The 16,961-nt window shown below is 33.8% G+C and overlaps 1 protein-coding gene across 9 annotated transcripts in view; it reads right to left on the reverse strand.

The window, feature by feature from the left end:
* The window catches only part of LOC136025657 (rho family-interacting cell polarization regulator 2-like), a 157,657-nt gene that overhangs the window by 75,351 nt on the left and 65,345 nt on the right, over positions 1–16,961 (reverse strand). For all 9 annotated transcript variants that reach the window (XM_065701647.1, XM_065701652.1, XM_065701642.1 and 6 more), the window contains one exon: positions 440–639. In XM_065701647.1, coding sequence (XP_065557719.1) covers positions 440–639 — 200 coding nt within the window. The remainder of the gene's footprint in view (positions 1–439; positions 640–16,961) is intronic.

The following is a 16,961-nucleotide window of genomic DNA, read 5'->3' on the forward strand; positions in this document are numbered from 1 at the left end:
TTGTCCCTGATCAGCAGAGCCGTAAGCCCTAGGCCAAAGTGAACCTAAAGTAAAAACAAGTACCTTGAGACGCTCAAGAGTCTAGGGGCTTAGGAACTTTTCTCCTATTCGCGGTGATAACTGTCCGTTTCAAGTTTGACTCCATTATCCATCTTAATTTCTGTTAGTTTTAGGATTGATCCGAGCGTCAAAATAGTATCTGTTATATTAATAATTGATGTCATTATTCATTTTAATCCCTGTTCGTTTTAAGCTTGAATTATTGTATGGCTTTATTTTTGCTCAATTTTAGGTTTTTATGGCTCTTTACTTAGCTTTAAAAACAGTATTTTGGAAACCATTTTTCTTAATTGATAATAAATAAAAATAATAGTACAAGCGATCTTCTTACCCTCGCCCTTAATAGAACCCTAGAAAAAAAAAGGTAAATTTGAAGTACCTTTTTACCGAAACTTCGAAGCTCAACTGCACGAATAATCAACACCTGATCAAAAATCGGCTTCAAGGTAGCTTCGGTGGAATCCCAGGTTTGGCTAGAATCTTTGGCGATTCTACCTTTTGACTTCCATTTTTGGGGTCCATGTCTCAAACTGATCTCAAATACATCTCCCGGGCAAAGTCTGGCAAATCCTTGTAGACCTAAGGAAAATTAATTATAAAAAGATAATTACAAGAATTAAAATATAATTAAAAAGGGCTCAGAAACAAGGGGCCATCCAGGGGAAATTAGGGGTTTTGACTCTTCCTCACACCGAAATATTTGCCCGACTCCTGAAAACGTATCAAAAATGAATATAAACACATTTTTTATGCGCTTTTGAAGTTTTTTTACCCCCTTCCCCGAAAAAAATTCTATATTCGGCCCTGTTCAGCAAGATATTTATTTTTTCCTTTTTGCTCTTCTCTCTGTGACTACGTGATTATTATTTTTCTCTCCGAGTTAGTGACTCGTTTGTCTTCCCCATTCTTTACATTTCAATGAGCCTTTGGGGGAATATTTAAATGTAATACTGTATGAGTCTTTAATGATGAACAAATCTTAATTGTGGGAGATTCATAAAAAAGAAGAAATAAAGCCATTTTCTATGTACAATTAGTTCGACAAAATTTTTTAGCCACGACAAAAACACATTCTATTGTTGCTTGAGCAAACTTTTGGCTGAGAAATGCGTTTTTTATTTCGTTGATACGTAGCCTAATAAATTCCGATCGGCGAGATAGCTGTGGTGTGTGCTCAAATGGTTTTGACCATCTCCATGACACCCATGGGCGCCTATAAGATACATTTAGAGGGGGGTATGAAAAAAAATTTATATTTTTGAATATATATGCAAGCCGTCCTACCCGAGTGGATTGGTGTGCTGGATTCAGGATCATTTGTCTGAGAGGACGAGGGTTCAAATCCTAGTGTACCCAATTATATAGTTTGGGACGGTCAGTGGCGTGATTCTGTAAGCTCAGCCAGAGTCAACCCAGGTCTCAATGGGTGCCTGGAGAAATCTGGGGAAGGTAAACGGGAAGGTGTGAGGAAGCACAGGATGGTTGGCCCCCAGCCCCACATTGCACTTCCTGGCTGAAGGGCCAAGAAAAGGTGATCAGCACCACCGGTAGGGACTGTAAAGCCTAATGCCGTATTATTTATTATAATATAATAATAATATACTTTATATTATAATATAAACATATATATAAATATTATAAATATATATTTATATTATAAATATATATAATATAATATAAATTTATATTATAATATAAATTTTATATTATAATATATACTTCATTATTTTCATTATAGAACAACTTATTTTATTAACATATGATTTTCCCTTTTAAAATGTAAATAACAGGGGGGATCACGACCCCCCCCCCCTTATGGAATTCCATGATGACCCCCTTAGTTTTACTGCATGACAGTCTTGGGTGGCATAGAACCCATAATGGGAATTGCTGATTTAAACTATTCAATGAATCATCAGACCTCATGATTTTTACATCGCTGTCCAACTACTAATGAAGAAAAAATTAGTTTTACATAATTTTTTTTAAAACATGACATAGTCTGTGTTCCTCCTCTTCTTTCTTTCTTCTTGTACGAAATAGACCTAGACAGCGTTTATGCTTGTTGTGATGCTTAAAATTTTTCTTTTTTTTTCACATTGTAAGTCAATTTTCCAGAAATTTAGACTCATGCTGAACAATATGCTCAAAACACAGACACTGCGCTATCCAGCTATTTGAGCTTCATTGATAATTACCAAATTTGTATGAGAATTACTAAGAGATAATTAGATTATTTGAAAAGCATAAATATTGTGTTAAGCCAAGCAAAGCTTGGCTCAAGAAAGTTTATTTTGCTTTTTCTTCTGGAAGAAGTCTGAAATTTTTGATCATTCATGTTGTCTAGATTTTTCTTGGGAATTCCTTTTTTTCTTATTAGAAATAAAGTGGTTGGCATCGCTGTTTCTAATAAGAAATAGACAATTCCCAAGAAAGAATTTAGAAAACTTAGAAAATCGGAAATTTTGCAAAAATTTTCCCAATACCAGTGGCGTCTTTGGGAGGAAGGGCCCAGGGGCGCAGTTACCCCCCAATAATTTGGAAAAGAATAATTTATTACATAAATTTAAAACTGTTGCTCGTTTTAAGTGTCAAATTTGCTCTTTACTTTGAGCAGATAATTTTTTTTTAATTAATCCACGCTCGTTTTAATAAAAGGAAAACAAGAAAAACAGGAGTCCCTTACACTTCATAATATGTTCCAAATTAATATTTTTTCAAATATACTGCGTTTGAAACTTTGGCATCAAATGAAAATTTGAGCCTATTTCGCCACATTTGCCCAGGTCAATTTTTTCCCTGATATTTAAGATGATTTTATTTCCTAGAATCTATCAGTTCAAGAATGGATTATCTTGTTTTAAAACTTTCAAAAGAGGAACTGAATACACCCTCTACATGTGCAAATAGGACAGAAATGGAATTACTGAAGAATAATGTAGGTAGATATACAGTAAATATAATTTCCTGAATGAAAAAGAAATCATTGCAAATGAAAATAAGACTTCATACTTTTTATAATGATTCTCGTACTAAAACTAGATAGATCAAATCGGTTGTAGTTTGGTCATGAAACTCGGTAGAGGAGGATCCACTCCACGAATCATCTAATGGTTTTAATTTTAATTTCAAACATTTAATTGGGTACTTATCGGTTATATAATATATACTTGGGAAGTGAGGTTCGATTAATGCTAATGGAATGAAACAAAATATGATAAATATATGATGGTTTAGAAACAAAATTCGGGCTATATATTTGCAAATTAGGGGGGGGGGTAAAGCATAGCATATATTAAATGCTTCAACTAACCATTGCTGTATTTAATATATGCTATAATTTACCCCCCCCCCCCCCCTAATGTGCAAATATATAGCCCAAACTTTTGAAAAAGCTAATGAAATAAAACAGAATATGATGAAAATATAATAATTTATTAGGTAAATTGTAAAATTACAACTTAGAATTATGTACCCAGAACGTAGAAATGTCGTTAAGAATCGTGTTAAAAGGAGGTGTTCCTTCTGCCTTTACTGCCGCCTTTAATATAGAGACACTATTTTCTATCATAGTCAAAGCAAACTAACCGGTTATTATCCCATCAGATCTTTGCCATCCAAATGATCGAAAGTATAAAGAAGTTACTTGACCAGTTTCTTGTGTTGAAATTTAATAATGTCTATTATATAACCGATAAGTAACTTTGACTGAAATTCTGATTCTCTTATTTGTCATTGAAATGCCTAATAAGCACTGATAACGTCCTTTGCCTTTCGTTTCGGATTCAAATACTAACCCATAAATGCAGAACTGCCTCTATGTATTATACCATACTGAATTCTTGATATTTTCGCTTTTCTAAATATTTCTTTTAACGACCCAAAAAGAATTGACATAAATATGACTCAAAGAATGATGACTCAAAAATATGTTTGATTATTTCAATAAGAACTACCCAAAAAATCCAAAAAAAAACTATGATTTGGACAAAACAAGCCTCCTCCCCTCCCCCAGCAAATGTCCCTGTATTCTTAAGCCATAAATTTTTTATTTTTCTTTCAATACAATGTAATCGAACTAATTAGCTAATTAGTGACTAGTCAATAGCTATTTAAATTCAAAAGGCTAATTTAAAGCCCAATGATAATTAAAAATACACTGCTAGTTCAATATTAAACTATGGAAAAACCTTAAAGGAAACGCAAAGAATTTTTCCTCATAGGGAAATGTCCGCTTAATGATGTGCAATAAAACATAAATATTCAAACTCTGAAGGTTAAAAACATTAGTCATTCCAAGAAAAAAGAACACTTTCTCCAGATAAAAAGACTAACAGAAATAATTTATTATAAAGAAAAACAAAATAAATGACGAGAAAGTTAACGCTTTTTAACAGAAATAGTTAATTGAATTAAGGAAGAGGTCTGTTTATTGTTTGTTTCAGGTATTTAAGGTGAAAAACTTAGAAAAATATAGTGAAGTATTTTTTTGCTATTTGTTAGTGAATTTCAACATTTGCACCAAGTCTGCAAAAGTGTAGGCTAAGTTTCAAATTGGGTACCGAGAAAATTGATACGATGGGTATGATGTGAGAGGAAATGGTCAATCGGGTTCTACTGTGGATCAGGGGCCGTATTCATTATTTTGTTTGGAGGGGGGATGAAAAAATTAACAATCAAAACAACAATTTTGTTAACTTGTATTTTTGTTAATTTTGTACAAGTCAGAAAAAAAGTTCATGGGGGGAAGTCAAACCAAGTAAACCCCCTCAATACGGCCGTGATGTGGGTACCAAAGAGCATAGGGAACATATAAGAGAAGAAAATCAAGTTGACCTTAAAAAAAAAGTACCATCACCGTCATACAAAGGCCTACTTCGAACAAAATTACAAGGTCACAGATTAAAACACACATAAATATATTAGTTATTTTATCTTGTATCTTTCTTTTATATTTTTATATATATGTTTATTTCATTTTCTTTTTATACCTTGGTTTTACACTGGGCCGAATATACGGATGATTTTCTTTCGACTAACCTATAGTCTAGAAAATTAAATCAACTTTTTAATTAATCAAAACCAATTAATAAGCGAAAACTTTCACGAAATTTTAATTTGGGTCTAAGGCAAAATGAAATCTTTAACTAAAATTAAATATAAAAAAACAAGTTTTCTTAACAGAAAGTAAGGAGCGACATTAAAACTTAAAACGAACAGAGGAAAGGGGCTTTTCCTCCTCAACACCCCGCTCTTTAAACTAAAGTTTGACTCTTTCTCTTAACTCTTCTTTTTAAAACAGTTAAAACATTAGCATAAAGAGCGGGGCGTTGAGGAGGAAAAGCCCTTTTCATATACGGAGTAATTTACTCGTTTTAAGTTTTAATGTCGATCCTTACTTTCTGTTAAAAAACTTGTTTTTTTATTCAATTTCTGAACGTTTTTGAATTAATGCATGTTTCGATTTTGGCTCTCCGCGCATAAATATATAAAACGAAATTTGCGGATAATTTTTTTTTTTGGCTAAATGGCGTTCTCATAGCATTAATGGGAAGATTTTAAGAAAAAAGCAGCGGGAGAGGAGGCCTAGTTGCCCTCAAATTTTTTAATTACTTAAAAAGGCAACAAGAACTTTTAATTTTTTACGAACATTTTCATTAGTAAAAATATACGTAACTTACGAATTAACTTACGTAACAAACTTCTATATTCGTATGTTTTCACTACGTATATGAGCCGGTTCACCTCCTCGTCAACACTTACGTTCTTTACACTAAAGCTTAAATTTTGTCCCAATTCCTTGAGAATGACCCCTGAATCAAAAAGACCGTAGAATAAATAGTTGAAATTTCTAAAAATACTTTAGCGTAAAGAGCGAGGTATTACGAGGAGGTGAACCCCTCATATGCATAATAATTTTCGTTCGTTTTAAGTTTTAATGCTGCTCTTTACTTGCAGTTGAAAAAACTTTTCATATTTATTTTTTCATTTTTTTTTTAAGTAATGCTAGAAAATCGTGCATTGAAGACTTCATTGAAGTTCTCTTGCCCCATGGAAAGATCCTCTCACGTAACCCCCCTGACTTCTCCCCCCCCCCACCAAAACCAAAAAACATCCCTGAAAACCTCTGTACACTTCCCAGTAACCGTTACTATATGTAAACACTGTCAGAGTTTGTAACTTGCAGCCCATCCCATGGGGACTGTGGGGAAGAAGTTGTCCCAAAGACATAGTTATTAAGTTTTTCGACTATGGTGAATGAAATGGCTATTTAAGCCATTATTAAGCTATTAAAACATGAGCGTGGGAGGGGGCCTAGGTGCCCTCCAATTTTTTGGTCACTTAAAAAGTGCACTAGAACTTTTAATTCCTGTTAAAGATGCATTCTAGGACCACTGGATCGATACGATCACCCCTGAAAAAAAAAAACAAAGAAAAAAATAACAAACAAAAAAACACGCACCCGTGATCGGTCTTCTGGCAAAAAATACGAATATCCACATTTTTGTAGATAGGAGCTAAGATTCTATGACTTTCAGGGGGCGTTTCCCCCTATTTTCTAAAATAAGGCAAATTTTCTCAGGCTTGTAACTTTTGATGGGTGACACTAAACTTGATGACCCTTTTATATTTAAAATCATCATTAACATGCGAATCTTTTGATGTCACTATTGGTATCAAAATTCCATTTTTTAGAGTTTCGGGTACTATTGAGCTGGGTCGCTTTTTATTTACAGTTCGTTACCACGAACTGTTTGATATAGATTCTCATGTTTAAATTCCCAGTTCAATTTTTAGCATGTGCAATTCTGCTCTCTCGTGACTGTATATTTATCGACTGTATATGTTAATACAGTCGATAGTTAAGTAATGAATAGAATTTAACCTCAGAAACTGAACTAATTGCAATACAATTGATTCTTTCACTACCAAACTAAAAAATACGTATGAGCTGATTCTGAATCCGAAAAGTGTGTCAAAAGCCTTGAGTCCGAAAAGTCAATCCAAATCCGAAAAATGTGTCGGCTACAAGCTGGATCATTTGCTTACAAATTGTTCTGCTGAAACTAGTAGCCAGTCATAACGTCAATACCAATAGCCTACTTGAAAAATTTGGTATCCTTTGTCGACTTTTTTTTTCTTCTTTTTATTTTCACTAAATATTTTTCTTTTTGGATTTAATATATTTTATTTATAACTTTATTATTATTTATTGCTTATTTTACTATGTGATTATATTATATCGTCATCCTTTCTATTTTAGTGCAAAGTCTGGGTCGTTGGAGCTCGTTTGGTACAAATCCATTGAATAGGACAGTGCACGAGCCGTGCAAGAAGCTTAAAAGGGTTTAGAATATTCAAAATTAATATTCAATTTTCATAAATTAAATTTATTTAATATAATATTCATAAATTATAATATAAATTATAAATAAAAATTATAATAAAAATTATAAATTATAAATTATAATTTATTTATTTAATATTCAATTTTCAAAATTAATATTCAAAATTAATATTCAAAATTCATATTCAAAACTTATTTAGTTAATGAGCCGACTATCTTTGCTCACTTTTCGAAAAAGTGTACCACTTTCACATATTTAATATTTTTAGGTTGAAGGTGAATTTCTTAATGCAAAAATGTCCTCGTAAAAAGGTAATTACGAATTAAGGAGTTTAGAGGTTTTATTTAACATCAGTACATACATCAGAACTCAGTACATACATCAGTATGTACATCAAACGATATGAACTTATGTACATAGATCCGTACATACATCAGTACATTATGGCACTAGCTTGGACTGGAATTGGAGAGGGTGAGATAGTCTCTGAGCAAATTTGAAGTAAATAAAAGCCTAGCTTTTTCAAAGATCGTTATCGTCCACAAATACAACGAAAGATAACAATTTTAACCTGAGCTTTTAACTGAGCTTCAAAATCGTTGAAAAAATGACAATTTTCCTATTTTTTAAGCAATCATTCCCCAGGGAAAAGTATCAATATCATATACTGGGCTCAGTGACATCTGCAAACTTGACGCAAAAGTTTCTTGTTTCAGAAGGAATATAAATTGAATAAATGATAAATTATTAATCAAACCAAGAAATAGACAAATTGTTAAATTTAATAAATTAGTTATTAAATAAAATACGCTGAAAAGGTTACAATCAAATCTTGCTTGAGTTTGATATTTATCAACTCCTATTAGGCCCTTGATAAAAGAAAAAACTATTCAGTTTACTTTTTTGCTGATCAATACAAAAGTAGTAAATGACAGATTAAACACATCCCTTAAGATTTTCTGGTTTGTCTCTTCCCCTGGCTGCGTTACTGGGTGCCCACGGCTCCCTGGACACTTTAGGAGACCGTGGACACCCTAGGACACACTAGGAGAAGGACCTCGAGGTACTGATCCCCCTTCAAATCCTATATTTTGTTGAATTTATAGGGAATTCTAATTCAAGTTATCATAGTTTGTATTATTATTGGGCCCCTTTCCAAAAAAAAACCCTAATTTAGTGCTGTGAGCGTCCTCCTCCTCAAACCTCCTCAAATTTAATAAATTAGTTATTAAATAAAATACGCTGAAAAGGTTACAATCAAATCTTGCTTGAGTTTGATATTTATCAACTCCTATTAGGCCCTTGATAAAAGAAAAAACTATTCAGTTTACTTGATCAATACAAAAGTAGTAAATGACAGATTAAACACATCCCTTAAGATTTTCTGGTTTGTCTCTTCCCCTGGCTGCGTTACTGGGTGCCCACGGCTCCCTGGACATCTTAGGAGACCGTGGACACCCTAGGACACACTAGGAGAAGGACCTCGAGGTCCTGATCCCCCTTCAAATCCTATATTTTGTTGAATTTATAGGGAATTCTAATTCAAGTTATCATAGTTTGTATTATTATTGGGCCCCTTTCCAAAAAAAACCCTAATTTAGTGCTGTGAGCGCCCTCCTCCTCAAACCTCCTTGTGTCGAGGAGAGAGAGAAAAAAAACAACTAAAACTCATAAAAATTCGTTTAATCAAATTACTTTTTCACAAAAACTAAAATCTACATATTAGAACATACAATTTGATATGGTACTTGATTTTCGACAATATCTACGGGTGGTATAACATTCTAAAATTGAGACCACTCAAGGGTACAAGATATTGAATTTCAGGTCCTTCAAAATTCAATTGTCAGGACTTAGGCCATATTAGCTTACAGCTATATTCAACTTAAGTCTCTAGCCCACCCACTAAAAACATATGCATAGGGGATTCAAAACCAGGGTAGGAAAATGACTTTTATTGCTGAATAAACACTAAGAACCATGACAGGAAAATTTATTTTGCACATGTCCCAATCATTTCGGCCGTGTCATGTAAACACTTGTTTTACTTCTTACGTAGCTTCTAGGATGCAAAGAAGTTACTTAACTTCTTAGGGATTGTTATTTTTTATATATAGTTGTTAATCTTCCGCATTTATTTCATATATTATCTAAATATACAATTATTAATCATGTGATAGCAGAGTAGTTGAAGTCTCGTCCGGGAACCACCGGTATCGAGGTTCAATCCTCACAATCGCAAGGAAGAATCTATTAATCATAATATTAAATTCAATTTTTTTTCAAAATATCGAAACTTGTAGTGAATTAAGAAAAAGAAATCTAAAGCACAACTTGAATTTTTTTTTTTTCTATCCCTTCCCCTACTCCTTGCATACAAGATAATTTTCTGTTCATTTTAGATTTTTATGTCACTTTTTACAATTAGTAACTAAATTTTTGCTAAGATTAGGTCGACTAAATTAAGTCGAACGTCTCAGAGATGAACTGCCAACCTTACGAGATGGACAGCGGAGTGGTTCCTCGCCTGGGAAAACCATTGCCGAGGTTAAATTCCTACTGTCGCAAGAAAAATCAATTGATAGGTTCTGTAATTTGTGTTTTTTTTTTTTCAGAATATCAAAAATTGTGACAGACTAAAAAACGACATATAGGTAATATTTGCGTATAGATGTATAGGCTACTCTCAAAATTGATTCTTCTTGGTAACAACAACAACAACAAATAACAACAACAAGTTTTTCAACCGAAAGTGAAGAGCACCGTTAAAGCTAAAACGAACAGAAATTATTCCTTGTGTGATAGGAGCTGTCCCCTCCTCAATATCCTGGTTTAGCGTAAGGAGCGGGTATTAAAGAGAGGGCAGTTCCTTTCTCATATGGAATATATTTCTGTTTGTTCTAAGTTTTAACACTGTTCCTTACTTTCAGTTTAGAAAACTGCTCCACAAAATCCTCACCCCATCCGAGGATTACCCCCAGACAATTCCATTTTCGCCGCAAATTCTCCCCGGAAAATTTCTTGCAGACGTTTCAGCATGCGAAATTCTCCTTAGCATACTTTCATTTGAAAAAAGACAGGTGATTTATTTTATTTTTGATCGTTTTTTCAAATTCATGTCAGAAATTCCCCCATATGGACCATTTTTTCCGTAATATCTTCCCCATTCCAATGGAAAGTTTTGCCCCCAGAATGGTGATTATTCCCCCATCGCAAATTTCTACCACAGAAGACCCCCCCCCTAGAACAAAATACCCAAGAAAATCTTACTCCAGTGAAAATTACCCTCCAACAATCCCTCAGAGCATCTCCAAATGTAAAATCAAATCACCAAAGAGAAAATAAGATAAATAAAACGAATTTTGTATATGAATACTAGGAAACTCCCCCGTGTAAAATTTTCCCTGGAAAGCTGACTTCTGGAAACTCCCCCTCTACCTGAAAAACATCTGTATATTTTCTAATAATAAATAGACTACTATAAGTAAATAATGTGCGAATTTCATTACTTGACGTCAATTCTCCGGGGGCTGTGGGGGTATTGTCATCTCCAGTCATATTTATTGGACCTTTCGACTTTGATGAACAAAAAGGCTATCGCAAATTTTTTATCAGAAGACATTGAGAGGGAGGAGGGATGAAGGGGTAAGACGTGGGAGAGGGGCTAGTTATCCTCTAATATTTTCTGTCACTTAAAAGGGTACTTGAACTTTTATTTTTCATTAAACGAGTCCTCTTGTGACCTTCTAAGACTATTGGTTCAATACGATTACCCCTGATGAGAATAAATAAATAAATAAACACTATCCGTGATCTTTCTTTTAGCAAAAAAAAATCACCATTTTTGCAGACGGGATCTTGAAATCTGAACAGTACGGTCCTCTGATACGTTGAATCTGATGGTGGGATTGTCAACAAAATTCATTGACTTTATGAGATGTTTCCCCTTTTTTCAAAATCAGGCAAATTTTCTCAGGCTCGTAGCTTTTAAAAGGTAACATTAAACTTGACAAATTCTTATAATTAAGCATCAGCAAAAAAAACAACCATTCTTCTGTTATATTTTTGGTTGTCAAATTCTGTTGTTAGAGCTTCGGTTACAATTGAACCGAGTTGATCCTTACTTAAAGTTTACTACCCCAAACTGTGTGAAAAGAGCCATACACAAGAATATATTATAAAACATGAACATTAGACAAATACTTGGAAGAAACAAAAATTAAATGGATACTAAAAACGAAATTTTGTTTCGATGCTGAAATCACTAATTTTCTAATCACTAATCACTAATCCTTAACCCCCTTCATTTTCGTGAATCATCACCACTCTGAAAGGCGATTGTTCGAAATGACTAACTGGAAACTTGATAAAACATAGATATCCTTAAAATTTTTGAAAAAATCGGTGATTCGACTCTTAACAAAAAACCAAAATCCATATACAGTTATGGAGTTTAGGTAATAATTTTTTATTTTTGTTATATTGATTTTATATTTATATAAAATATTTTTCTATATAAAAATTTTATATAAATTTTTTATATAAAATATTTTTATATTTATATATTTTGATTTTATATTTGAAAAATTTTAGTTTTTTGTTAAAGCATGAACAAGAACAGTGCCGATTAGAGGCTTTTAAAATTAGTCTTAGAGTTTCAAACTTAAAATTAGTCTTAACTAGGTGATAAAATACCAAGGAAAGTGAAAATGAAAGTTCAGGGGTACCAAATAAGAGGAGAGGGGAGTCAATTGCCCTCCTAGACTTGGAAAAATACCTTCGGATTTCCACTTCATACCTATTTTCTATTTTATGGGTAACTGGTCGTTCAAAAATCGTTGAGGGTCAAAAATCTTTGACCCTCAACATTTTTGTGATTCAGCGACATTGTGAAAGGAGATTGTCCGAAATGGTTAATTTGAGACTTGATCAAACATTGATATATCTTTGAAAATTTGGAAGAAAATTGGGAACTCAACTTTTAACGAAAAATATCTGTATATTTGTTATTACGCAGTTTTGGTAATTACAGGGGCCAAATTAAAAAAAAAATCAAAAAAATTAAAAAAGCGAAAATTCAGCAAAGAAAATCCAAAAACATATGGTTAAGTACAGTCTAAGGAAATATCGATGAAAGCAATCTTAGCAGGTACTGTGCGAAACTTGAATTTAAACGTGAAAAAGCATTTTAAAATTATATTTTTAAGCAAGAACAAGGACAGCACCGAATATTCAGATACTTTTAAAATTGAGTCAATTGCCCCCCTCCTAGACTTGAAAAAATACTTTCTGATTTCTACTTCATACCTATTTTCTATTTTATTACGGGTAACAGGTCGTTCTTGCCCCCCCTAAAATCCTTGCCCTTCTACATTTTCGTGAATCAGCGATATTGCGAAAGTCGATTGTTCGAATTGGTTAATTGGAGACTTGATCAAACATATATATCTCTGGAAATTCGGAAAAATAGGGAATTTGAAAAAAAATCATATACAGTTATGCAGTTTTGGTAATTACAGGCGCTAAATTAAAAAAATTAAAAGGAGAAGAAAAGTGAGCGAAATTCAGCAAAAAAGCCAAAAACATATGGTTAAGTACAGTCTAAGAAAACATCGATGAAGGCAATCCTAGCACGTACTGTACGAAACTTGAATTTATATGGGAAAAAGCATTTTAAAATTATTTATTTAAGCATGAACAAGGACAGCACCGAATATTAAGTTTTAAAATTGAGTCAATTGCCCCCCCCCCCCTCTAGACTTGGATAAAATACGTTCTGATTTCTATTTCATACCTATTATCTATTTTATCATGGGTAACTGGTCGTTCTCGTCCCCCTTAAAATCCTTAGCCCCCTACATTTTCGTGAATCAGCGCCACTGTAAACGCCACGGTGGTTGTTCAAAATAGTTCACTGGAAACTTGGTCCAACAGATATATCTAAAAACTGAAAAAAATCGGGAATTCGACTTTTATTGAAACAAATCCATATTGGTCATTGTAGGTGCCAAATAAAAAAAAAGTGAGCGAAAATTCAGCAAAAAAAGCCAAAAGCATATGGTTAATTACCGTTTAAGAAATAGCTTAAGAAGGTGTAGTTTTCCTTTGAAATTGTCTGTGTAGTTGGGTTTGGGGATCAACAGATAGTTTAAATTTGAATAATGAAAAGCGTTGTCAAATCTACCTAATTAGTTTCGTTAGCTTATTTTCAAGGTTCATGGCAACACTGACGAAAATGTCATAGGTCTACCGCTATAAAAGTTTCATAAGTTTGATACAACGACAAAAATAAACTTAGAAAGTCAGGGTTTTCAGGTATAAACAGACTTAAGATGGAGCCAGGATACAAAAATGTTTTCATTTTAATGTTCTTGGTACTTTGAAACATTAACTATAAACCAGACTTGATTAAATTGACGTTCCAAGTTCAACATCATTATGTTTGTTGTTATTACTTTTTATGATAATCAGGATTATAATTTTAACTTACTAAGTTTATTTTTAGAACTACCGAGAAATAGAAAAAACATAGAATGAGGGCGCCAGAAGAATCTTGGAGGGGACAGGGTCACCCCCGCCCCCTGGATCCGTTAGTGCTGTTTGAAGGTTACATGGTTAGCTTATTTTTTTCAAAAAAATTTACCTTAGTATTATCCAGAAGGCTTTTTTAAAATAAAAACATATTGGCCTGTTTATTTCTCACACTTTGGTTGATTTTGATCGGAAGCCAAAACCCTTCTACCGACCCTTCCGGTAGAAACTTAGAGGACCTCATTCTGCAAACCAAACACAAGCTTCGAATTCAATGTCTTTACAGTGGCTACAGACCAAGGCCATATCCAGAGGATTCAGGGTGTGACCCCCCTCCTCGTAAAAACGTAATAAAAATGCACATAGTATTACATCATACTATAATTTTGATGAGTTTTTAAGGTTTAATTTTGTAAATTCACCCCCCCCCCCGAACAAACCTTCGTCTTGCCCTTACTACGGGCCTTACAAAATATTTATTTTTAATAATATGTTGGTATATCTCTCGATAGGACACCACTTTCAGAAATATCACGCACATCAGGTAGCGTGTGGCAAGCGTGGCGGAAGTGTGCCACGCATGGCAAACACTTTGCAAAGTGTGACGGAGCTGCGCGGCCCATAGGGCGTTCTGAGACCTACACCAGATGGTGGAAAGTGGGCAACCCATCGACTGAAACTCGGTGTCTATCAGCCTTCACCTGTGGATCTGTCAATGTTACATAGCCCTATTCAATCGTGAGAATTATGTCACACTCAAAAAAGGAACAAATATTATTTTTATTCTCATTTGAAAAACGTGCTAAAGTCAACAAATTGTAGGTCATTAAGAGCAATTTTGATAATCGTTTCAAATCCAACTGTTTTATTATGGGGTTTCATGTAATTTATATAACACACCACGATCTTCGTTCTGCTCTGTTTACATCCGCTGATGCCTAAATTATGGCTTACAAAAAATTACTATCATAAAAAACATATTCAACATGTTTGGTTTTGAAAGTAGGAAAATGATTTGAATCAGAAGAAGGTTAGTTCATGTTACAGCTTTTATGGTCTGATCTGACCCTTTTGCCGGCTAATACTGTGTTAGGTGGATTCAAATCACGTTTCTTATAAGCTATTTGAGCATTTCTTAATTATTGAAAATCCAAAGTGAATAATTCCAGTTTTTTATTAAGGCCGTGATTAAGTGAACTTGAAAAATATCGAGGTTCAAAATTAAAGTTAGGGTAACCTTCTGTCTCTCAGCGGTCATGTCTAATTGGAAGTACATAACATAAACACTACTATAGATTTCTAATATTTCTGCTACTACTACTACCAACAACTCATTGTAGCATCAAGCCACCTGGGGCCAACACAGCTACACACACTCCTTCTCCGCCCAAATGTCTTCAAAACCCTTTCTTTACACTCTACCATTAAGTTCTAGTTTCCTTTTAATCCTTCCTTACGACTTCCAACCACCCTATTTGGGGCACGGGCGTAATTTGCTATGGGGGGGGATTGCCCACGCCATACCACAGTTTCCTCCATCCCCCCCAAGTCAAAAATTTAGTTTCTGAAACAAATCATGTCCTAAACTAGGTCAGTTTTCTCTAGTGTGTCTTTGCCTTTATGATAATATATGCATCATTTTTCAGTTTTCACTGTCATTTTCACTAGATTTGAGAAAAAAGTCTCCAACTTCCCCCCCCCCCAGATTTTGACGAAATTATGCCAATAATTTGGGGAAGACCTGTTTTTCGTTTAATACTAGATCGCTAGCTTTAGAAAAAGCTCTAGCTTTTAACACTAGATTTAGAAAAAAATCTTTGGCAATATGTCATCCTTCAACCGGAGAACGAGTCAAAATAAATGGTCAAATTCAGCAGTATAATTCTCCCGCAAATATTTTTCTCAAGATTATTTACATAATCTAAACCAATAGAAATATCTTATCATAACTTTTTAAAGAATTCCAAAATTCCAAAGATAAGAGCCGCCATGACAATTAAACATTCATGAATCATATAATTTTTTACTTAATCATTTTCTCAACTAAGATCCTTTTGAATTCAAGATTTGCTTATCAAACAGTCCGTGGTAACGAACTGTAGTAAGGAGCAACCTGGCTCAATAGCAACCAAAACTCTTAAAAAATGGGGTTTTGATATCAATAGCTACATCTAAAGAATCGCATTTCAATGCTGATTTTAAACATATAAGTTTAATCAAGTTTAGTCTTATCCATCAAAAGTTACGAGCCTGAGAAAATTTTCCTTATTTTAAAATATTGGGGAAAACAACCCCTAAAAGTCATAGAATCTTAACGAAAATTACACCATAAGATTCAGCGTGTCAGAGAACCCTATTGTAGAAGTTTCAAGCTCCTATCTACAAAAATGTGGAATTTCGTATTTTTTGCCAGAAGACAAATCAAGGGTGCGTGTTTATTTGTTCGTTTGTTTTTTTTTTGTTTTTTTTTTTCCAGGGGTCATCGTATCGACCAAGTAGTCCTAGAATGTCGCAAGAGGGCTCATTCTAACGGAAATGAAAAGTTCTAGTGCCCTTTTTAAGTGACCAAAAAAATTGGAGGGCACCTAGGCCCCCTCCCACGCTCATTTTTCTCCAAAGTCAACGGATCAAAATTTTGAGATAGCCATTTTGTTCCGCATAGTCAAAAACCATAATAACTATGTCTTTGGGAATGACTTACTCCCCCACAGTCCCTGGGGGAGGGGCTGCAAGTTACAAACTTCGGCCAGTGTTTACATATAATAATGGTTATTGGGAAGTGTACAGCGTTTTCAGGGGATTTTTTTTTTTTGGGGTGGGGTTGAGGGGAAGGAGCTATGTGGGAGAATCTTTCCTTGGAGAAATATGTCATGGGGGAACAGAAATTCAATGAAAAGGGCGCAGGATTTTCTAAAATTACTATAAAAAAAAAACAATGAAAAAATAAACATGGAAAAGTTTTTTTCAATTGAAAGTAAGGAGTAGCATTGAAACTTAAAACGAACAGAGATTATTACGCAT

This window comes from Artemia franciscana, chromosome 1 (genome assembly GCF_032884065.1).
Source record: "Artemia franciscana chromosome 1, ASM3288406v1, whole genome shotgun sequence".
Lineage (NCBI taxonomy): Eukaryota > Metazoa > Arthropoda > Branchiopoda > Anostraca > Artemiidae > Artemia > Artemia franciscana.